The 25,590-nt window shown below is 32.2% G+C and overlaps 1 protein-coding gene across 3 annotated transcripts; it reads left to right on the top strand.

Moving 5' to 3' along the window:
• The first annotated feature begins 88 nt into the window (after positions 1 to 88).
• Positions 89 to 25,173, top strand: LOC113397055 (uncharacterized). Of its 3 annotated transcripts, none has more exons than XM_026635209.2 (23): positions 89 to 200; positions 9,115 to 9,228; positions 9,567 to 9,652; positions 9,729 to 9,987; positions 10,873 to 11,154; positions 11,231 to 11,363; positions 11,432 to 11,574; positions 11,948 to 12,134; positions 14,843 to 14,955; positions 16,294 to 16,371; positions 17,106 to 17,792; positions 17,862 to 17,964; positions 18,055 to 18,158; positions 18,305 to 18,677; positions 19,016 to 19,176; positions 20,062 to 20,240; positions 20,464 to 20,603; positions 21,204 to 21,440; positions 21,692 to 21,842; positions 22,799 to 23,032; positions 23,237 to 23,412; positions 23,736 to 23,873; positions 24,785 to 25,173. In XM_026635209.2, exons 2-23 carry the CDS (start codon positions 9,162 to 9,164, stop codon positions 24,966 to 24,968), a joined length of 4,215 nt encoding a protein of 1,404 aa, XP_026490994.2. In that variant the 5' UTR covers positions 89 to 200; positions 9,115 to 9,161; the 3' UTR covers positions 24,969 to 25,173. The 3 variants fall into 3 exon arrangements, with proteins under 3 accessions (XP_026490994.2, XP_026490986.2, XP_026491002.2); XM_026635201.2 differs by having other exon boundaries at positions 11,930 to 12,134; XM_026635217.2 differs by lacking the exon at positions 16,294 to 16,371 and having other exon boundaries at positions 11,930 to 12,134.
• The last annotated feature ends 417 nt before the right edge of the window (positions 25,174 to 25,590 follow it).

The raw sequence follows: 25,590 nt of genomic DNA, 5'->3' as shown, positions 1-25,590 counted from the left end.
TCATGCTGCTATCCCATTGTCAGTCCCCCCCTTGATGTAATTTAACTGAATTATGGTGTAGAAATGTCCACAATTTAATTTTGACTGTCCAGGTGTGCACCCGTGAGCCAGTATACATAAGTGGACTTTTCGATAGGAGTGTAGTTACTATAGTGCTACGTCACGCTACGACCTGTAGGTGCCTCCTCAGAAAAGCTTTAGTGAGTATAGAATTTGATGAAAGTTTATAAATAGATGAACAATTAAAATGTCTAATAAACAAAATTACCTTTGAAATTAGATTTTTAGACATTTTACATGAACATTGGCTAAATGCAAAACGGTATTAATAGTAATTTGATATTGACATATAAAATTAATTAAAACATCACTTTATACCGATTGTTATTAATATACTTTTTAAGTAAACTTACATTGAACATTTCATATAAAAAATTTACTACTCTGCTAAAAATTGTATTCATCAAGTATATAAATATTTTATATAACTACATACGCATGTATAAGAAATTGGGAAACATAAGAATTCGCAAATCAAACTCTGTTATCGAATTTATATTATAGAGATAAGTATGTTATACAAATACAATAGAAAATAGCTATTAGATAAATCATGACTAGCAATACCTGCTGATTATATTTAATTTTTTTATATTATTTAATGAAAGATAATCATTATAGTTTACTAACCTACCTATGAATACAACACAGGTATATATATTGCCTAATAGTTATCACATATAATTATGAGATGTTAATGTTATAACGGAAACAATTTCTCGTTTTGCATTAAAACCTCGGTGAATACTCTAATAAGAACATTTTATGTGAATTTTTAAAGATATATTATCAGCAATGAATTTTTTTTCGATGTATTTGCTTTTAATTTTAAAATGAATAATATATTTATTATACATATATTTTATTTTAATTTTTTGATATTCTGTAACTATAAAAATGTTAAAACTTAATTGATAATACTTTTTATGTGTATGCATTATAAATTCATCAAAAAGTTTTAGTGTGAACATATTTATAATACAAATAATTTTATTAAAAAAAACCCGCTTATTAAATCATAATCTTATAGCCGAAATGGCCCAATGGTAAGAACTCGTGCATCTTAACCAATGGTTCCGGGTTCAAGACCAGGCAAGCGCCTCTGAATATATATGTGATTAATTTGTATTTATAACTAAAATCATGCTCGGCGGCGAAGGAAAACATCGCGAGGAAACCTGCATGTACTTAATTTCAATGAAATTCTGTCCCATGTATATACCCATTAACCCGCATTGGAGCTGCGTGGTGGCTTTAGCCCAAGGTGGACGTTTACAGGCTGTTAAATTTTGTTAGGTAGATTTATTTCACCTTCTGTCTTTTTAACAAGAATAAATATTATTATTTCTGTTTTTTATTATATGCTTCTTTGTTAGTTTGTCTGCCTACAGCATAGTATCATACAAGAGTTGCTACTCTTCATTTATGCGTGGGCTAAGAATGCTTTCTTGTTGTATGTATGTGTTTTAGCTGTACCTAATATAGCAAAAGTACAAGACAATTATTAACTTACCTAAAATCATACATATAATATACCATGTCTTTCATTAATATATCTTAAGGGATATAACTTCAGATATTTTCTACTCAAAATTAAAATATTCTTTACCAAAAAGTAATACGGTCATATTACTTTTTGGTAGTGCATGCATTTGGCGTGCTTAAAACGCAATTAGTTTCATAGAAGCATCCAGAAGAACACGAAATGCACACTTGTGTGTAGCTATATGTGATAATATTATATACTAAAACCTTCTAAAAAAAAGCGTGGAGTTAATGCTTGTTTACTTCCAGGCAGGAGACATAACATACATATATAATTGTATTTAACTAATATGACTGTATTTTGAGATGGTGAAAAAGAGTAACTAACTTGCCAGTTCTTCTCGGTAGAATCTACATTCCAAACCGGTGGTAGCTTTACTTTAAATAGTTTGTTAAATGACGATTCAAAAGTGCTTGTAAAAGCCTACTTGAATAAAGTATATTTTAATTTGATTTGACTTCTGCATCTTCTGGTATGCTTTATTAATATTGGTTTAATAGTTTTTTTTAGTTAGGCATTACAGAAAAACATCACTTCGTTTATTAGTTAATACGAGGTAGGTGTAATATCCTCCGTGAGCAATACCCCGCAACGATGTACTACCGCCTGTATTTGTACACAATTATACTATATAGCGCGGCGGTAGTTAAGTATGGTTCTAATTATAATACACGTATTATGCAATTTTATACGTATGTGTACGTACGCACACTTACATGCAGCAACTGCAGTCGTACGATGTTGTTTACTTTGTGTTTGTGAGTGAGATTTTATCTTTAATCAAAAAAGCGCGTAAACGCCGTTATTATTACAACTAAGTACGTAATACATATGTATTGAATATTGAACTTATTATAAAGAATGTTATCTATATGTAATCATAAATTTATTTATAAAAATAGAACTAAAATTTCTTAACTAAAGAACCGGGATATATTTTATCTGTATTGGAATATTTGAATTTCCGTATACTGATAAAATTATCCAGGTTGTGTGTTACTTACAAAACATTTTATTATTTATTGCACTGCATATTTTTATTGATCTTGATTAAAGCAACACATAGTTATATTAAGCATGAAGTCAAATACAGAATTATCCGTGGAAAGTCAGTCAAGGCCCTATTGTGCATTTTACGTTTATGAAAACTATTATTATTGTTAATTTAATTATGCAAACAATTCAGTTAAGTTTAGTTGAAGATTAATGGGATTCAGTATCTCCCTTAATGTCATATTTCTCCAAAACCTTTTCTTGGTGCGTCTTTTCGTTACGAAATGAAGGTTCTCTAAGTTAAAACTCGTGGTATAATCTCTGCATTGATAAACATTCAGTGAGGGTATTACTCTTTTTATTTGGAGTCGTAGAGAAGATACTGTTTCCCGTGGGTTTCACACAAATAATAATAATAACAAATGCTTCAATATATATTATGACGTTAGATGAAAACAAGGTATTTTTATTTTTCTAAATTATATAATTTATCAATACTTCATATTATACGGAAAGGCTGTCAGGCAAATTATTCGCTAATGGTAAGTTGTCAACTGCAATAAATAAGAGGCTTATGGAATTTACACTATTTAAATGCTATATCTCTTTTCTGTATTTACACCGACTCTCTTACTTACAGTTTCCAAACGCAAAGTCATATTAACTAAGTAAGCTTCAATTGTTTTTATTGAAATGCCATTGGACTTTTTCGGTCTGGAAAGTTAATGAGCGTTCAGTAAGAGTTTATCTGACTTTGATCTGATTGATGATATGATTTTCGAACTACATACTCAGTTCCCGAACTGGCTTGCACAACATCATAACGTATGACTTCAGATAAATATATCACTACTTTTTTAATATTGTTAAATTAAAAATACTTACCTATTTACAGGTATGGCTACAAAGTACAAACCATTTTTATTTAGTTATGCGCTTTTGTGTTTCGAAACATTACGAAAGCGTAAGGATAATAGTACGCTTTCCCACGGGCCAATCCTAGCCAATCCCATTTTCACAATAGGTGAACAGTTTTCACACTGTCGTTGTGGGTGATTGGTCATGAAAGAGTCCCGTTAAGTTGTCACCAGATGAATGGATTTCCGCATTCGGCTCGGTTAAATGTCACTGATCGTTTCGAGTCGTACTTTCGCAACTTTTGTTATATCTAACTGATATTGATTGACATGAAACCGTTATTACAGTACATGTGATAGGGTAGTGCCCTTTCCAGACTGCGGAAAGGATTTGGACGTGTGATCATCTTTTGTCATATAACTTCTAAACTACTTGATATATTTCGCAAATTAATGTTGTATCACTCTATATTAAATATGGCGTCTATTTTCTCATCTATCGTGTACTTATTAAATGATAAATCTATACTCTATACTAATATTATAAATGTGAAAGTAACTCTGTCTATCTGTCTGTCTGTCGCTCTTTCACTGGCAAACCAATGAACCGAATTTGACGAAATTTGGTATGAAGCAAACTTGAACTCCAAGGAAGGACAAAGGCTACTTTTTTTGTCTAACACATGACAATTAACCCCTAAAACGCGAGCGAAGCCGCGGGCGACAGCTAGTATTGTATAGTTTGTGGATAAGAATGTAACTAGTTTGTACTATTTTTTTACATTTTTTATTAACAGCCTGTAAATTTCCCACTGCTGGGCTAAGGCCTCCTCTCCCTTTGAGGAGAAGGTTTGGAGCATATTCCACCACGCTGCTCAAATGCGGGTTCGTGGAATACACATGTGGCAGAATTTCGTTCAAATTAGGCACATGCAGGTTTCCTCACAATATGTTCCTTTACCGCCGAGCACGAGATGAATTATAAACACAAATTTAGCACATGAAAATTCAGTGATGCTTGCCTGGGTTTGAACCCGAAATCATCGTTTAAGATGCACGCGTTCTAACCACTGGGCCATATCGACTTTGTACTATAGAAAACATAAATAAACCAATATGTTGTGTAACATATATAGAAATAAAACCAACAACATTGAGATCCTTACTTTTTAATGTCAGGTGAGGTTATATAATAGTTTGTAAACAATTCAAAGGAAATACTTGGTCTGCCCAGACATCATGCAAAACAATAATTAAAATATGCATATAAATTATTATTATCTATCTTAGAACGGCTTATCTACACGTTGACCTATTTGCTTTTTATAAAAAAAAAAAACGAACGTCATATTACAACTGAGGACATTTCCTCGTTCATTATAATTATTGTTTTCAAGTAAACATGAACAAACACAAACAATATATTTTTCTATTAATATTTATAAATACCGTATTTATTTAATAAGTCTGTGTATAAAGAATTCAAAGTTGAGATGGCTCAGTCACTCGAACACGTGAATCCGTGATCAAGGACTCCGGACACCAGAAAAAAGCATTTGCTTAGTTTTTGTTTATAACTCAATCAGTTGACTACGTTTTACCGACGACTATTCTGCCTTAACAAAACATCTTGTATCTTAATAAATATAGCACATGCGTTATCCATGTTATCACAGTGGTATAAGCTCTAAGACTTGTATTTGAAATATAAAACATACATACTGCGATGTTATTTAAAATAAATTAAATAAATACTTGTTCCTTTGAATAAAGACGCGTGTTGAGGAATTTATATTTTTATTTCTATCATTGATTATCCTGTGATAAGAGCAAATTTATAGTAATTATGAATAGTGTCCTTAAAAGGCAGACAGTGATTTCACGGCACAGATAACTGTATAAAATTTAGACTATGTCATTACTCAGAATTGCTCTGACGAGGACATCGGTCAGCCACAAAGAGCAGGAAATGGATATCCGCTTTCCATCGGCACAATTTTTGGAAACACCAAATATTTTTTTTACTACGGGCCTTCGTGCTTTTGTTATGTAGATTTTAATTTTATTTAATGTTTATTGTTATTTAAATAGTAGATGAATCATCTTGTACTTCTCACTTAAGTTTGTCTATTTCATGCTTTTATTGTAAAACTCATTGAGATACAAACACAGCGCAAAATGTACGAAAAAAGTCCAGAGCATAACAGATAAGATAACAGCGCTCTTTTATTCTATAATTATAGAGAAAGTAAAATTATTTATTTTTCTCTCGAAAGATCTTATTTCGACTGGTGAAAATCGCTTGCGGTTGAAAAAATCTAAACTTATACGTACTTCGCTCTGCGGTTGTCTGCGACTGCCGACACCGTGCGTGTCTTTAGTAATTGTCTTTTATTAATATACAAACAATTTATCTTACGTTCTTATAGTTTTTCGATGATACTTTATCGATTTTTTTAAATTATATTTTTATTATAATTATTACCTGAAACATAAAAAGATATTACGCAATCAGTGAATTTTTCACTAGATTTTTTATTGTTTTTTTATTTTCTCTGTGTTCTGTTGCGTCTATTTTTGGTTAAAACGATGTCATGCAAATAACAAATGTAGTGAAATCATATACTGTGCAACAAAGCAGTAATATTTTAATTTTAGTCGTGGGGAAAACATCGTATATAACTTTTAAAATAAAACACTGTCATGGATAGTATATCTTACTGGCTTTCAAAACCGTCATTGCCATCAAATATATGTATAAGATAAAATAACTTGACTCTAGTGAATAGTTATAAATGAATTATATCTATAGACATGTCATGATCGCGCAGTAATAATAGTTCGACAAACAATAAGGCACATTTTAACCGACTTCAAAACGAAGAGATTCCATTTTCTATGAACAAATATAATATTATAAAACAAAAGACAGATGGAGAGCGCGGTGCATTATAGCAAAGCAGTATAAGTGTTTGGTGAATACGCCAAAAGTGCCGACACTCTAATTATTATTAATTATTGACGTATTAACAAAAGACGGTAGTCGGTTCGCTCTACTAGGAGTTTGTATTCGCTTTTGTTGATTCACTATAACGTGACGCACGTACCACTGTCTTTTATTATATCATCGGAGCAATTATGTACTTGTATAGTTTGATTTAATATGAGTTCTTGGAGTTATCTTTGAAGAACGGATCTTGACCGTTTTCCTAATAAAATTTAAAGAAAAATAATCGTTTCTTAGGGCGGAGTAATAGAAGAAAAGTAATGGATTTGTCACTTGTATAATTCAATATCTGTAATATATTAGAGATTTAATTTTAAAGACGAAAGTCCAAACCTAGTTTAGGTTATTGTTAGAAAGTAAATCTATTTATGTGCATATATGTATGACTGCTGATTCCAATAGTAACTGACAACTTATAAGTTTTGTAAATATATAAATACCAGTAATTATTAAAGTTTTCATTACCGTAATATTACTTTTACCTTCAGTGCATTTTTTATTAAGTATTTATAATATTAGAAATACTGAATAATACTTTTTTTTTATTTCATGCAGCTTTACCAACAGAATTTGTATCGCTTATTTAACATAACAGTATCATTTACCAAGTTAAATGTCAATAGTTATCAAAGGTTAACAGTACTTTAATTGTAGCTATCCAATGCATATTTTCTATTCGAGTTAAACATCTAAATAACCGATCCTTTGTTGGTCATATGATATGTCAATATTAAATGGCAAATACAACGACAATCATTATTTTCATTGCGATATTACTCTGATAAATTTGATTGCTTTCGAGTACCGCTATTTTGCTGTACTTTCTATTATAATTTGAACGTGATGATAATACGTCATTGCCAATTAAAGTTGTATAAAAAGTGTTTTCATATAAAAAATTAACATTATTTTTGTTTTTAAATTATTTAGCTCTTGTTATGTTTTAATAGTGACAGCTATTAGGATGTTTTGTAGGTGCTGGGCTAAGACCGCCTCCCTTTGAGGAGACGGTTTTAGAGCTTATTCAACCACGCTAATTCCATGCGGATTGGTGTATAAACATGTGGCAGAATTTCAGGGAAATTAGAAACATGAAAGTTTTCTCATGATGTTTTCTTTCAATGCCGATCATGAGATGAATTATAAACACATTACAATTCACTGGTGCTTGCCTGGGTTTTAGCCTGCAATCATCAATTAAGATGCACGCGTTCTAACCACTGGCTCATGTCAGTGAAACTTTAGCAAAAATCATACAATTTAATAATATTTTCTACATGAAATGGTATTTTTTAACTTTCATAAGGTTACATTTATGTTTCTTTTAAGTATATATTAACATAACATCTTTAGCAATATTTGCATTGAAGTGAACCGACATGCAACTGATGTTAGTAAATAATTAGCAAATAAGCTATTAGGTAGGTAACAACGAGCTTATGACCAACACATTTAGTGTTTCAAGCAATTATGATATGTATTTATGAAATAGACTTCTTTGTTATTGATATATAATCTATCTAAGTCAATTGTTTTTTCCGCGTATAATATTATGTATACAATATATTATGTCTAATGGCTCTTATGATTTTCTGAGCAATCATAATCTATGTACCCCAGCTGTATTGTGTACAGCAAAATATTTATTCAACCTTGCTCCCGATTGTCTCTGCACATTCATTCTGTGCAGCCAACCGATGATTTATACACATAGTGGTCTAGTGTACTACGCAGAAAATTAGTAACGATTTTAGCAATTTTCGAAATTATACGGACGTTATATTTCATGTGGTTTATGTAAGTGTTATACATACATATATCTATATCTGCAAAGATATTAAGAATACAAAATGGGTTACAATGAAAAAAAAATCCATTTATCTTTTTAATATATATTTGTTATTTATTTTAAAGTATTCTGGTAAATAATATAATAGCAAACAATTGATCTTGATATAGTACTACAAATAATCTTGTTTTCAACGTTATCGGTTGACACTGTTTAAACATCGATTGTCAGGATGTTTTCAAGTAAACAAGTTTCTTTTTCGACACATTGTTTTCGTACAATAACCTTAATTGCATTTTATCTTTTTTCTGAAAAGCCATGACATACACTTAGTACATAAACGGTGAAAAGGATGTGTGTGCAGGTGAAAGAACATGATGATTATTCAAAATATCGCCTACGAGTATGTCTCAATGTAAACTTTTCACGAAAATAATAAGATTCACTGAGTATTCAGTAGGTGTAAAGTAAATATCCACGAAATATGTGGACAAAGACTCGTAAGTTATATAAATGCCACAATTAATGGACATCATTAAAATAATGTTTTCGAATAAAACTAAAATAACTAATAATAAAAAAATGTATTCTGTGATAATATTTTTGGGTGTGTGCCATTATTAATGTTAAGTGTATTACAAAATTATCAGAGAGGAATAAACTAACATCCAAGATACAGAATCGGCTTAGTTTAGATGTGATCATCGAATACTGTATCTATTACTAGATTAGTTTACATTAAAATTATGTTAATACTTTCTCAAATAAAATATATATAATATATATATTATTAAATTATTTAAATATGTTACAGTCGTAAAGAGTATGTAACGATGACTTGAACGCTTTTATTTGCATGTAGGGCCTTATGCAGGGACGGTGACGTGAGGAACAGAATCTAGCAGGAAGATGAAGCCGCGGGGGTCCCGTGTGATGCACGCCTTCACTGCTCTCACGATGCTAACAATGGCTAATGGTATATAAATACAAAAATTGCATTCATAATAAATATATGACAAAATTTCGTTATTTTATAGCTCAAAGAAATATAAAGCATTCCTTGCATCGCCGATGCGCTACCAACCTTAGAAACTACTGGCCCAATCATCCTTGAAACTGGAGCACAACAATATTAAGTATTGCTGTTTGGCGGTAGAATATATGATGAGTGGGTGGTACCACTAGCTCTACCATGTAATAACATGTCAAATTTGAATGCGACGTATGTCTGCGTCGGTGCAAAAAGAAAAAGAGATTCATAATTTGCAAATTGTAAGTTGTATAGTGAAGTTTCAAAAATATTTTCTCTTTTAGCTCAAACAACATGTAACCAAGGAATGGGACGAGTGATGTACGAGAGATTACCGAATCAACAGCTTCACGGATTTGACGATGATGTTGTATGTATCGCTAGCACCATTTTTTTTATTTATGTTTAAATTATGCAAAAATAAGATATAATTGATTAAATTCCAGATACGGGAAACCGCGCCACCCTTTCGTGTTCTAGAAAAATGTCAGGACCTGTGTTTACGTGATCGTTCTGGTAATAGTTTGGTTAGGACTTGTAATTCTATTGATTTTCAACCTGGAGCTCGAATAGCTGCTTTCAGTCCTGAGCCAGAATATGAAGAATCCACTTGTTACTTGACAAGAGAACAAGCGGCGCCTGAAGGAATTGGTACACTAATGATTGTTCCGAACAGCGTACATTTCAACGAAATTTGCTTGACGTGTAAGTTTTTTCTTAATTTTGGATTTTGGCACAGGCAAAGTTTTCTTTATATTATTGTTGTTCAAAGTTCAATAACTCCTTTATTATTGCATATAAATGGTTTATTTACATGTAATATTTGTAGCATATCTATATGTAGAAACAGGAGTCCATTTACCTCTTAAGTGTTTAAATTAAACAAGGATATATTTATAATTATGTCATCGCAAATATATCCTAAAAATACGATTTATTTGTGATGATATTTTGATCTAAATTTTTATCGAGTCCTATATTTTCTGATGATGACTGATTTTCTGATGATAGCTGCTATAGTTTGAGATAATAATAATTATCACTTTAATTATAAGCTATGAATTCTGAAGTGATACCTTTAACAAGAGAACAATAACCATTGTTCGTTTCCATTCGTGTCAATTGTTGCATTTTGAGCACACATGCGTACGAAATATTTACCCTAGCAATATATCAACGTTTGATGTATTACAAAGTAAATTACTGCAATTTTTAAATTAAATTTGGGCGTAACGAAAGTAAAATTTTGGTGGTTGAATTTGAGTACAAATCAATTTTGGTATGAAATGCAAGACATTTCATACCGTGAAACATTTCTAACACTTTTTCATTCACATTTCACTTCTATTTGTATTCGATCAATATACATACCTATAGTCTTATTCAAGGTGTCGACATAGCTGGAGAAAATATGTATTTATATCAATATTTTATTGCCCCATTTTTATCTAGGCTACATGACTAACTGATTTTGATAACTAAACAGTTACAATACAAGGAAATGGTCCTTCATTCAATTTATTTATAGGTCATATTCATAACAATATATTTAATTAAAACATGAGTTGCATTTCTTCCTTGTATTTTTAGCTAACCGACCGGAACGTGAATGTCCTTCCCGGCGCTACGTTTTCGAACGTCATGCGCGTAAACGACTCAAGCTTCCACCATCAGACTTGAAAGAAATCATGGTAGCAAATAGAACAGAATGTGAGGATAAATGTCTGGGCGAGTTCAGTTTCGTTTGTAGATCCGCTACATATGACTCCGCATTAAGAACTTGTTCATTGAGTAGATTTACTAGAAGGACTCATCCTGAACTCCTTGAAGATGATCACAATGCCGATTATTTGGAAAATACTTGCCTGAATGGTAACAGGACATTTACATATTTTTTTATTTAATACTATATTTATATCGTGTATTATAATATATTTGTCTATCCCAGCTGAGCGACGCTGTGACGGTTTAGCCGTTTTTATCAAAGAAGAAAACAAAAGGCTCGGAGGACCATTTGAAGCAGATGTATTCTCGAATATGACCTTAGACGAATGTCAAGCGATGTGCGTCCGTGCTGAAAAGTAAGTGTGATTCTTTAATCCGTTATTATTCAAATTATTGGAATTCGCAAACATTGGTAATATTTCAGATATTTTTGTCGTTCCATTGAACACGACGCAATGACGAAGCAATGCGTTCTCTCAGAAGAAGATTCGGTTTCCCAAAAAGACGACGTGACTGTCAGCGCGTCGCCTACGCATCATTTCTACGATCTCGTCTGTTTAGATAATCGTAAGTACATTATTCATGTTGTAATCTCAAGGTAGAAAATTATTTCCGTAAACATTGATCTGTTTCATAGGTACCGATTGAAAAATATAATTAATTTATTACTCACAAATGTGTGGTTTTTATGTAATATTGTTCATCGTGGATAGGAGATATTTTAAAATTTTGGGTCACAAGAATTTCTTGCTGCATGGGGATAATACATAGTATTAATTTACTGCATCTGATATTGAGACAAAGAATCTTCTGAAGGGAATCAGTGAAAGCACAGCTAATTAGAAAATAAACTAAAAATAAGCAGCTATATTGGGTTTATATAGCATGAAACCACAATAAGGTTTTCTCTCACAATGATTAGTCTCTCATCGGGTGACAGCTCGCGGGACCGAGTACCCGGACAACAGTGTGACCTCACACTTATTCTCACCGGGCCGGAGACCAGACACTGCCTTCCAGAGGTACAGAAACAGTCGTATAACCGGAGAATTCCATTCGGAGATCACAGGACGATCGCTCAGCGAATGCCTGGACGAATGTTTAAGGCAAACGAGCTTCCAATGCAGGTAAGGAATTGAATCTTATTAATTGATTAATACAATTTTATGAAGTAGATATATTTATACAATGAATATAAATTATTATATTTCTTTCTTACGATTAATGTCGATAGAACGTTCGAAAGTAAAGTTGTAGAAAATTAAGTATTTAGAACAATTAGAGTTCGTTTCTTCTTTTTGTTTCATCTTAAATTTTATTGCTAATTTAGATTTAGGTTGCCATTTTGAATTTAAAATTTTAACAGGCTTAAGCCCTTAATCTTTATAATGATAAAATAGGAGCACAAGACTATGAATAATTACCTAATCTAAGAAAATTTTCACCACATTTTTAATAAAAAAAAAACAGAATTAAAATGTTGAGCTTTATCGGTCGACCGTAATTGCTAATTACTATGTAACTACGACTCGTATTATATTGTTATTACCTCAACACAGAGACACTTTGTTTTATTATTTTAACATATTGTTGTAAACAGAAACATACATGGCTATTATTATCATATTATATAAATCAATAAAGCAGTATATTTTCAAATCAACGACAGCGCTATGTCACTATAAATCATATAAATCATATAAAATCAAGTACAATCAAAACAATGTTTACGTATGCATACTTTTTTATCGCGTCCTATTTTTGGGTGTTGTGATTGGTCTGTCGAGTAATGACCGATGACACGTTTGAAATATGCATATTATCTGTAGCCTATAATAGTTTCAAATATTTTGTTTCGTACTCTATAATCGAAATTGATTTTACATTTTTTATTAATATACAGGTTTAAAAAGTAATTCAACTATATCAATATAAATGATTATATTTGCATATTACAGATGGTTCGATTTTATTTCTCAGTATCGAGTATCCAGATGATTTGATGATTATTAGTTTGTTTATTGTATTGAAATTTACGTGTGGAGATTTTTCAATATTTAACATATAATATACCTACTGGTTTTATAAAATGGGGAGAGGGCGTATTCCTGACAACGCGACAAAATTTGTTAAGAAGTTAAGACATGAAGAAGTAACAAACAAAAAATCTCACAATTGTATTTAGAATCATTTACACAATTACATAATCACTAAATAATGTTACTTATTAAATTTATAAATTATATGAAACTGGTATTCTATACCGAATATTATTTTTATTTTATCTTAAAGCCTTTGAGACATAATATAAATAAAAAATTTATAAAAATAATATATCATAATAAAAGTAAGCGATCGTTAATAACAATGATAATTTATGGGTATAATAATTTATGTATTAAATGTATTATTATATAATAAAAAATAATTAACATTGTTTAAAAAAATTACATTGTAATAAATATTATTTTATAATTATTATTTACCGAACGTGTAAAATTGTGTTAATAACTTTAACTATTTTTAAACATAACACAATCGGAGCCGGCCTCCATGTGCACTACTCTTAAAATAATCTTATTAAAGTTCATTGAACGATAGCGAATGACATATATTTTAGAATCTCATTCTCGATCTTCAGAATACATTTTTATAAATGTAAATAAAGAAGTACCTAAGCTTTTTTTTATTTCACTAACATAAATAATAATATAAACAAAACTCTATTTTGTAAATGCATTGCAAAAAAATACATTAATTTTGCGTGCCACTGGCACGTGCAACAGACTAAATATACAGATAATAAAAATAAAAGCAGAATGAAGTTCTATTCTCATAACGTTTTGATTAAAATAAGCTATTCTCACACATAGTGTATTTTATTAATATGTATTAATATTAGTTTTGTATTTTTATTAGTGTATTTAATTTATAGATTACTAGTTGAACCTACGGCATCACGCGCGTGTAATTAAATTTATGATGAAATTCCTTCAATAACTTACATACAACCATTCATCTAGTTGTAGATGAGTGGTTGTATGTAAGTTAAATTAATAAAAATTACCTTCTTAATTGCTAAAATAACGTAGCATATGTCCTTTCTTGGTGTTCGAGCTTGCTTCGTACCAACTTTCATCAACATTGGTTCAGTCGTTTAGCCGTGAAAGCGTAACAGATAGAGCTACTTTCCCATTTATAATATTAGTACTATAGATTGGTGTGATATACATTTTTTTTAATTTGTTTCTTTTTGTACATTAAATATATTGTAGACATCATTTGAGGATTGATTCATATGATAAAATTTACTTGGTGGTAGGGCTTTGTGCAAAATCAGTCTGGGTAGGTACCACCCACTCATCAGATATTCTACCACCAAACAGCAGTACTCAGTATTGTTGTGTTCCGGTTTGAAGGGTGAGTGAGCCAGTGTAACTACAGGCACAAGGGTCGTAACATCTCAGTTCCCAAGGTTGGTGTCGCATTGGTGATGTAAGGAATGGTTAATATTTCTTACAACGCCATTGTTTATGGGCGGTGGTGACCACTTACCATCAGGTGGCCCATTTGCTCGTCCGCCTACTGATATCATAAAGAAACCAGAATTTTTAATTGATTTCCTGTCTTCTGGTCTAAATATCACGTGGAAAACCAAGTTGGCTTTAACTAAGCCTCCCCATTATTAAAAGCTTTTGATACTTGCTGTCCTTTTATAAAAGATAACTCTTTCCATACAATACTAATCTTATACCTACAGAAGGACGAACAGAAGAGAATAACATTTCTTCTAACTAAAATAGGATATATAATAAAATATAATTGTTTACACCAGGTCAGCGGTATATAGCGACCGTGCAAGGACTTGCAGACTCAGCAGATACAACCAGAAAGACGGGATGCGTTTATTGTACGATCCTGACTTCGATTACTATGAAAACCTTATGCGTAAGTTTTTATATATAAAGTAAACATTTTTAATAGAACAAAGGCAAAACATATAAAGAACATTAACAAATATGTACCAAATTATTATTATTAATAAAATATAAACAAATCAGTGTTACTAAGCTAAAAGACTGAGCTTGTACTAAAGATAATAAAAAAAATGATCTCTATTACAAATACACTATTTTTATAAATACATTTTATTTCAATAATAGACATAATTTTAATACGTTAAATATAAATATCAATTACTCAATTGTCCCGATAACTACTCGTAGTTAATATAAATGAAAAATACTAGACATCGCAGAAATTCAAAATTTTTATAAAGGCCCCTCTTAACGTTACCAAATATAGATGGAAATACATTTTATAAATAGATATGTATGTATTCAAACGGAAGATATCAATAAAGAAACCACTCTTGACTGTAATACAATAAAGAGTCATAATAAAATCCATTATACTCTATAAATGGTCAATTGGCATAAGACACATTGAACCCGTGAAGGTTAAAACTAAGATACAGAGTAACAAAAATTGCTTTGAAGAAGAAACTGTCTTCGTAAATGATAAGTTCTGTAACGACAATAACGACGACAGTTTCGAAAGTAATGGCTTAATATAGAACAGCATATTTCGTTTATTTCGTGCAAGAATACCGAGTGGTGCCCGATTTTAATATGTATTCCAAACTACCAACAAAAATATATTAGTAAAACTATAAGCAATTATCTCCGCAAAAATCAATCTCAGAAAAAAATCTTAAACTCAAATATATTAACTTTTAACTTTTTATGTACCTATATCATGCGTGACAATGTCATAATACTTTGCACTAAATATAAAATATCGTATTAGAAGTATAAAATATTACAATTTTTATTATAATATAACGACAATATTGAGTACTCAATAACAATATACCTACTTAAGTATTAGACGCTCTTATTTTTAATGATAAATAATTGTCCATAAAAGGTTTAAGAATTCTATCAAATATCCTTAATTCCTTAGCATTTCATTTTTTATAATTCATAGTGTCAGTGTACATTTTGTTAAAATAAATAATTTCGCGTATAAATATTTTAATAGGCAAATTATTATATAATAAGTAAAGTGTCCGTAAAAGAAACGTGTAAACAAAAGTGAGCAAGAATTTGGACAAAATGCATATTTGAAAATAATTACAACGAGTAAATCGTTGAATAAATACGAATTACCTATTATTTTAAAATAAAATATTAATCTTTCTTAAAACAAATAATTTAAAACAAAAACAAAAATTAGTACGAAGTCTTTTCTGTCAATAACAACATTATAAAATTATTCTATTAGATCAACTAGTTAGTGGAGAGAACGAGGCCGGTGGTTCAGGAGGTGGATCAAAATCTACTTGGGGTACCAATTCATCAGGTTCGATTAGATGCATGACGTAAAAAACTTAACGAAATTTTAATTGTACGTAGTTCATTGACATTAGAGTCTATGAATTTTTGGTTACCATAATTCGTCACGGTATGAACGTATGCATGACTTTGTAGTAGCGTTTTTCGAATTTTAATGATTATCGATTCTTTAAATTATTTTCTAGTGTTTTTTTATATGTACATATGTATGCGTAAGTATATAGGTTGGTTGCGGGTATACAAAATATTCGTCACATTTTAATTAAATTACAAAACTTTAAATTAATCTTTGTAGGATACTACATTATTATGCATTAGCGGTTTTACGTGTAAATGTTGTTTAGTAGTGATTTACACCAACGTTCTTTCGAGAAAAGAAGACACGTCAAAATGAGAGAGAAATTACCGCTAAGTAACGTTTATAAGTAAGGCCATAGATCGTTAAACATATTTTAACTAAGATTTAGATTTGGTGGAAATATCATCAGACTAAGTCTAAAATCTACGTTTAATAAAATATTTAAAGGGGTTTGAATATTAAATATTGTAGTATAAAAATACGTAGTAAATAGATTGTTTGGTAGAAGTAGTCAGTCACTAGAAAATTATTGTTTGTATAACTAGTAATTAGAATGTAGTATTTTAGTATGTAGTCTTGTATTAACCAATGTTGTAGGTTTAGTTGACTAACATTCCAAAGAAGTCATGAATTCCTACTAATTTCTTTAATTGATTTTTAAGGTGGTAGCAATGGCGGAGATCGTGACAGATATCCGCCTGGCGTAGACCGCTATCCGGATGACGATCGCTACTACGAGGACGATCGCTACCCATCTCGGCCAGACCGCTATCCACCAGATGACCGGTACCCGGTCGGCCCTGATTCCTATCCCGATAGATATCCCGGTGATCGTGACCGATATCCATTAGACAGATATCCGGATGACAGATACCCCCCTGGTGTCGGACCGGATCGGTTCCCGACAGACCGTTACCCACCTCCAAGCGACCGGTACCCGCCAGGCGTTGATAGATATCCAGGTGGAAGGTACCCAGTAGGAGACCGATACCCAACTGACGGCGGACGGTTTCCTCCTTATGATCCTCCTAACGACATAAGTAGATATCCAGTCCCTGAACGGTATCCTGTCAGTAGGTATCCTATTGACGTTTACCCTGACAGATTTACCCCAGATCGCTATCCCAATGACAGATACCCGATCCCTGACAGAGGAAGGTATCCTCGACCCTGGTATAACAGATATCCTGAAAGATTCGATCAGGATCGTTACCCTGCTACGAACGATCTTGGCCGGTACCCGTTCAGTCACTATCCAGTTGGTGTGAACCGTGACCCGATACCTCTGGGTGGGGACCGTTATCCTGATCTATATGATAAATATCCGCCGACCGGATCATCATATCCTGGTAAGCATAAATATAACATTTAGGTTAAAATGTATTTGTAGCATACTAGCCATGACATTTTCCAAACAGGTTACGGACGCGGCGGTTATTATGGTTCAGACTATCCCACAGGCGATCGTTTCCCGCCTAGTGACCGGTACCCTGACAGGGGTGTTCGACCTGGCCCTGACAGGTATGTTGATGACAATCCATGCTCGACCACTGTGATAAAGATTAAAAATATATTAAAATAAAATATTTACTTTTACATAACATTTTATAGGTATCCCGTAGAGCCAAGACCAACATTCGGAATAAGAAGACCTGCAGAGAGACCTGGTGGTTATCGTGGTAGTTATCCTTCACAAGGATTGGATCGACCAATTGGTGAGTTTCTACATAATTCAACAGTATATTTATAGTTTGGTTATCGTGTTAAAAGAAATCATTATAAAATCGTTATGATCACATTATAATTAATTGTTCGACTATTATCAATATATTTACAAGTTAATATTTATATGATATTTTAGGAGGAGGTGGTTATGGTGGATATGAACCAGATGGACCTATTGGGCCGATTGGTGGTCCAGTGAATATTCCGATTGGTAATGGCATCGGAGGATCCATAGGAAGTCCCGTGGGTGGACCGATTGGACCTCCAATTGGTGGTCCACTCGGTAGTCCAATTGGTGGACCGATCGGTGGTCCTTTAGGTGGAAGACCGCCTATCGGTCAAAGACCTTGGCAAGGATCGAGATGTGAAGAAGATAGTTTTAGACAAGTCGGTCGGCAACGCATGCAGAGGCGATTCGTGCGTCGTTTCACAACCGCTCAATCTTTGGCACATTGCCAAAGAGAATGTATTGAAGCGCGAGACTTTATCTGTCGGTCATTCAACTACAGGTGCATATATAAAACTGATTAAAACCTACCAATATTAATTAAAATGTTACTTTAACTTATTTGATTCTGTTTAAGATTATTGTTATAATATTTAAATCTAAATATCTCTTGTTCAAGTAGACTCTGATTGGCATTTTTAATCGTTATAATACGGGATAAACATAATGAACTATAATTCATCGTCTTCTCAATGTTGTCAATATTTAAATTTGTATGTCCTACATTTAATTCCTAATAACAGAAAATGGGTTTCACAAGACTAATTAGTTTTGAAATGATTTAAACTAGTTCTAAATATACTCTTTGTTTACATTATGACTAATGCCAGATATTTACAGAGATGTAGGTTACGGAGCGGAGCCACGTGATAACTGTGAACTGAGCGACCGCGACACGAGAGAACTGGATGCGGCTAATCCGGCGCACTTCGATAACACGGCCAACGAATACGACTTCTACGAGAGAGCTCTTGGAAGAATCGCTGATGATTGTCTTGATGGTAATCAAATCATCAATAAAATTGAATTGTTGAAGTTTGAACCCAAGGCTACTAACACGAATTAAAGAAATCTTGAGAGCTGTGCGATTCTTAAGAATTCACATCGTATTACATATTTTTATTTTTGTGTCACGCCATTTCGATATTCATCATAATATCCATATCCATAAAAATATTATAGTCAATGTCACACATTACAATCTCACATTTAGCGCCGGTGTTCTGCGGTGAGTTTCGAGTTTCATCTACAGAATACCTCAGAATACCTTTAGAAAAATAACCAATTTCAAAAATAGCACGGTAGCAAATGTACAAGTATCGAGTGTAAGATGTATAAAAATAATTTCCAATCGAAATATTCACGATTACGGTTTCTATATAATTATGGTATATTTTATTCAATCTTTCTGAGATTAAGATCGATCATTTTTTGATGTTATTTTTATCTAAAACCAGTCTTGGGCCAAGTTATTTATCCGCTCGTACTGCAACTTACCGCAAAAACGACGTCAATTTTTCATGCGTTTATTCAAATATAATAATAGTGTACCGGAGCAAACTCCTGCAAAGGTATCTAATTTCTGTTTATGATGGCTAGAATATGTTAGGAAGAACGTACCTAGCATGTCTTATATGATAGTAATTATATATAAGCCAAAAAATATCACATGTCAAGTTTTTCGATATATGAATTACATCATATTAGCACTGCTGTCTACTATATTATGGAGTTAGAACATAAATAATGCTTATTAGTGAACTAACGAATAAGGTTAAACTATTATTGAATAGCAATTAGCTGGATAACTCAATTTCAAATCTCCTCAACGCTAATTTCACATCGGAAACGAGTAAAATTGTATTAACAAATAATTTTATTTCCAGTTTCACAAGTTTGTAACGAGGATGGCATGGAATTCACATTGCGTTTACCAGAAGGTTTCTACGGACGAATGTATACATACGGATTCTATGATCGATGTTTCTTCCGCGGCAATGGTGGCACTGTTAATGCTTTAAGGATTTCTGGAGCCCATGGCTACCCTGAATGCGGTACTCAACGGGTATGATTTCTTTTTTTGTCATATTATAAATGCGAAATTATAGAACGTTTGTTGCTCAAGCATGTCCCAATACAATTATTTGTATATATAAATATTATTACACGACATAATTGATAAGAACATTGGAAAATATAATTATTTTAGATGAGATCCAGTGAAGCGGTTGTCTTCTATTTTTTAACTTTTTCCAAAGAATACTTACACTTTTGTACCCTTATTTCAGTACGGTGATACCATGACCAATATCGTCGTCGTCCAATTTAGTGATAACGTTCAGACCTCGAGAGACAAACGCTTCAACTTAACATGCTTATTTAGAGGACCAGCCGAAGCAGTCGTTACTTCGAATTACATCGGAGCTGGGTGAGATGTTTGTTCAAACAAACCGTGTCTATTTGAAAGTAATATATTTAAAATAGATTACCTGAAATTCAAGAGGAAATCATTGTAAAATATATATACATTTCAAGTAGACGCAAACGTTTTGTATGTTCGTATTAACAGTTAACAGATTGCGTGATTTAAAGTTGAGCGTGTCTAGTTATTTAGGGTAATGTTTCTAGTATTCCTAGAGTGGAAAGTTTATGAGTCTGGGCTTATGGTTTCTGAGAAGTGTTTATTTTACACGTGATTTTACGCTTATCTGATTTGTTTGTGTGCGATTGAATTTTTTTGTTGTCTGTGTGTCTAGGTAGTTAGTTTAATTTTCATTTCTAGTGCTAGGTATTTAGGTTTGTTTATATGTATGGGTCTATTTTATTTATTTTGATTTTGAGTGCTGTTATAAAACTAACAGCTACTAACGAATAACTTTGAATGGAGTCTTCAGAATATTTTTTATCGGTTTTATGTACATTTTTATGTACAATTTGGAATAGTAGATTTCATTCAAAGTTGCAGACCTTTTCCATAGTAAACTTATCTAAAGTCTAACCATAGTTTTGGGTATGACTTGGTTGACAGATCTGGAAGTCCGATACCGATTGAGTATCTCCCGGAGGAAAGTTCGCTGAACTCGAAGGTCCGTTTGTTGATATTGTACCAAGGCCGACCAACGACCACCATAGCCGTGGGAGATCCTCTCACGTTCAGGCTTGAAGCACAGGACGGGTATAACTATGCCACCGATATATTTGCTACCAACGTGATCGCTCGTGATCCATACTCCGGGCGTTCAGTTCAACTCATTGACAGAGTAGGGTAAGTAATCTTTATTTTTATGCAGTTATTAATCAAATACTTATTTATAGACCTTTTAATTATGTATCTTTTTATTTTATTTATAGTTTTTCTAATCAAATAGAATATTTCAAAATTTTGCTTGGAAAAAATGTCCTTTTTTTATTGTTTAAAAACATAAACATCGGATACAACACTGTTTTCTATTTTGCACCAATAATTTATAGAAGTAAAAAAATATATAATTACTATAATTTTATTCAAACAACTAGGTGCCCAGTAGACCCTGACGTATTCCCAGAGTTAGACAAGGGTCGTAGCGGCGATTCTCTGGAAGCGAGGTTCAATGCTTTCAAGATACCTGAATCGAACTTCTTAGTATTTGAAGCTACTGTCAGAACTTGTCGAGATGGCTGCCAGCCGGTGAGTGATATCATGCTACCACTACAAATTAATTGAATTGAGTCTAAATTCATACATTTTATGGTCGGATTTTAATATTTAGAAGAATGTTTGTATATTAATCATGTCTGAAGAACAATTGATAGATCCGAATAAATATAATGAGTTAAGTAAAAGCTATGTATTATACACCTCATACATTATTTTTATTCTATTTTACTGTTAATTTTTAATCCGTGCATGACAAACGTAGTATCTAATATCTATAAGGGTCATGTCAGTCACCCACCGAAGCATATCGAGCATCGTCAGGAAGCCATCCTGCATATTTAGCGTGTGTAAGATAAACTCTTAAAAACTGTCGCATAATTATTGACTTTAATCGCTTTTAAACTATGTCTTCTAAAACTATTTAGTCTTATATACTTCCTAGCAAGGAAAATTGGCATCATGCTAGGAATAGATCTTAGCATCATATTACAGAAAAAAAATATTTTTGACGAAATAATCTTTTAATGAATTCTTTGTTTTAAGCTGATAACATTACTTACGTCAATGGGCCTTAATAAAAATATAACTGCCAAGTTGTTATCGTAATAGCTAAGGTTAGGGTTGAGTCTAGGTTATCTGTACCTTAATGTCTATATTTGCATATTTCTAATAATAAATGCCGATAATTTTAATATCGATATATTTTCGATATTCTCAACTAACTTTTTTGAGTAACGGTTATTCCTGCTTTTTGTTTGTATTTATTTATAAACTCTTCATTCTGCTCATAATAAATCGACTTTTCATTATTTTGCCAAAATTTGTGTGAAATGTTATTCATTAAAAGATTAATCCCACTTAGTTATTAAATGCGTCAGGTTTACAACTTATAAATTTAGGAAATTTGAAAAATAATGACTTAGTTATGTTACTGTCGTCGACGTGATATTATAAAAATAATTGTTATAAATCTTTAATATTTTCAGGCATATTGTCCAAGTCACAGTGGAAGATCGGAGCCATCGTTCGGACGTCGACGAAGAGACACAAACTCCACTGAAATCGAAGATGAAAAAGCAGTCAAAGAAGATGACAAAGCTAATAAAACCGATAATAATAGCGAAGCGTCAGTATTTAAAGTATCATATGAAGAGGCAAGCGTTGATAAATATTTGAAGGATGAAGTTGAAACACCGAGTCACGTTAGAAAGATGATTGAGGTAAATCAAAAAGGAAATGTATATAGATTCTAATTACTTATTTTTTGTTAAATTACTTTCATATTTTTCAATTGAAAAATACTTACTAAAAACATTTAAGAAATCATGGTCGCAAGAATGCTTGCTATTTCACAAAGTTCCAAAACCCTTATTGAGGGTGACTCATATAATGTATGTACAAAAGAGTTACATTTCAAACTCAAGGTGTTCGACAACCGCAACGAGCTGAACGAGGAGAACGGCGTAGCGGATTCCGCGCCCGTGGTGGCGGTGGCGGGCGTATGCGTGTCGCCGCAGCACTACCGCGCGCTGCTCGTGGCTCTCTGCGTGCTGCTGTCACTGCTACTGGCCATGCTTACCGTTGCGCTCTACATATACAAGTCTGTTGACATTTTTTTTGAGTTTAATAGTTCAAAAGATTTTAAGTAGCGGTAGTAATTCATGATGATAGTAAGAAAACTCAATTTATTGTCTCATCTTCGACTGATATTGACGTCCACGAATGATATTTTTTTAAATCATATCATCAAACTTACGCTCCAAGTATTTTACGTTTTATTGAGGTGTGTGAAATTGTACCTCCAGAGCTAGACTAGAGCTCAATTCATCACAACAAAATTTTGTTGTCACCGGAGTTAGCTCCCATCAGTAGGATGAGTTGGGCTACTTTTTGTTTGTAAGTGATTGGAGTGTGCGCCCGCAGACGCTACTGGCGCGTGGTGCGCAAGAACCTGCAGGTGTGCGCGCGCGACAGCGGCCCGCGCGCAGCCGCGCCCGCCCCGCACCCTACGCGCCCCTCACTCTTTTCCGCCTCGCATTTACATAAACCCTTCTCGCTAAGGTAACGCCGATCACATAATATATATGTTACAGCCAAAGTAATAAATCCGGATATTGTATATATATATATTATCTAGCTGTTATTTATAATGTCTACTCAATTCAGATAAAGTGGTAATTGACACAGAATTAATCACATAAACGAGTAATTTTATATAATATCTTCGAATACTTGGATAATGTAATAAAACATGTATCGGTAAAGATTATAAAATTATATTTCAATTTGCCTTAAATATACCTAACTGTATGTGGAACAATATTATACTGTTATTTGAAAAGTAATAATTATAATGTTTATTTTAAGAATTAAAATAACATTGTCATAGATAATAATTATACGTTAATTAATATTGTTATAAAGTAATTTAACTTTAATTTATAAAGTAAATTAGACCATATTATTACTTTGGCTAAGGTGGTCCCGTTATTATGAATAATATCCTGATAAAGTGATTAATTTATCACATTGTCTAGTCCATTTTGCTATTATATATAATGACCAGTCATTATATAATAGCTATTTAATCACTATGACTGTAATATATACATATGTCAGTGATTTTTAACCGTTATAAACTCTGGGAAGTGAGAATACTAAGTTTTGATTATGACATTTGTAGCAGAAAACGCTATTTTGTTTTAATGAATCCGTTGATTTAAAGAGATAACACTTTCAAGTAACTGCATTGATTGATTTCAAATATGTGTAGTGTGTATATGTATACTATATTTCTTATATTAAAAACGAACTGAATATTATGTCACTTTTAAAAACTTTTTGGTGTAAAAATGTTTGAATATGGAATTATTTCTTTTAATTTATCATGATAAAAATACTTTACATGTGCTGACTAGTACTAGTACCAGTTTTCTTTCTGCATATTGCAAAATTATTATTTTTTTCTACAGTGGACTTGGAAGAAACTTCTCAGATATGGGTGAGGAAGCAGGATCCTCTGGTCGATTGGCGAATGCGTTTGACGACGGCAGCGAACCTATTTATACAGACCCTTCGCTGTTCGAAAGATCTCGGTCTCTCCGTTCTTTACATTCAATGGACTTGAAGCCGGACCGACGTGATCATCATGCATAAATACGAAGAACCCTCAAAATTAATATCTAACTTTTATAATAAAATCATAACTTTGCTAAGAATAACTGCCTAAATGTGCTCAGATTTTAATCCGTCCAAAGAGTATTTATATTTTGTACTTTTTTTTTACATAACTCTTTAATTCTACTATACTATTAAAGGTTTATCTTAAGACAGTACTAATTAATAAATTTTACAGTTATTACTTTGTGTTTCATTTTATATAGTATAATATTTTATAATTTACATTGTCATTGATAAATTCACTATAATTTTCAAGTAAGAACCAATTACACGTGTCTATGACCTTACGAAAATTTAAATCTAAAAATTAAAACCTACTAGTGAAAGTCGACCCTAATCATTATTCAAAATTTGCAAAAATCTAACGCAGGTGTATATACTATTTTTTAGCTACCAAACAAAAAAGAAAGAAAATCGGTCGTTTTGTCTTTGCCTATTAATAATATTATAATAATTTATATTTAAATTACTACGGAAATAATCTTTATCTAATTACGTGTAAACATCGAAAACTGTTGTACATTTTATAAGTTAGTATTTTATAGTTAGTTTAGGTTACCTGGGCTCAGTAGCTAGGAGACGTGACTCTTGACCGACG

Source organism: Vanessa tameamea, chromosome 18 (assembly GCF_037043105.1).
Source record: "Vanessa tameamea isolate UH-Manoa-2023 chromosome 18, ilVanTame1 primary haplotype, whole genome shotgun sequence".
Taxonomy (NCBI): domain Eukaryota; kingdom Metazoa; phylum Arthropoda; class Insecta; order Lepidoptera; family Nymphalidae; genus Vanessa; species Vanessa tameamea.
The sequence above is the reverse complement of the archived record's forward strand: the minus strand, read 5'-3'. Positions and strand labels throughout refer to the sequence as shown.

Excerpts from the sequence above, each read along its gene's own strand:
- LOC113397055 (XM_026635201.2), top strand. The coding sequence starts at position 9,162 with ATGAAGCCGCGGGGGTCCCGTGTGATGCACGCCTTCACTGCTCTCACG. Across the intron at positions 9,653-9,728 it reads ACGGATTTGACGATGATGTT|ATACGGGAAACCGCGCCACC; the intron begins GTATGTATCGCT and ends ATTAAATTCCAG. Across the intron at positions 23,874-24,784 it reads CATAAACCCTTCTCGCTAAG|TGGACTTGGAAGAAACTTCT; the intron begins GTAACGCCGATC and ends TTTTTTCTACAG.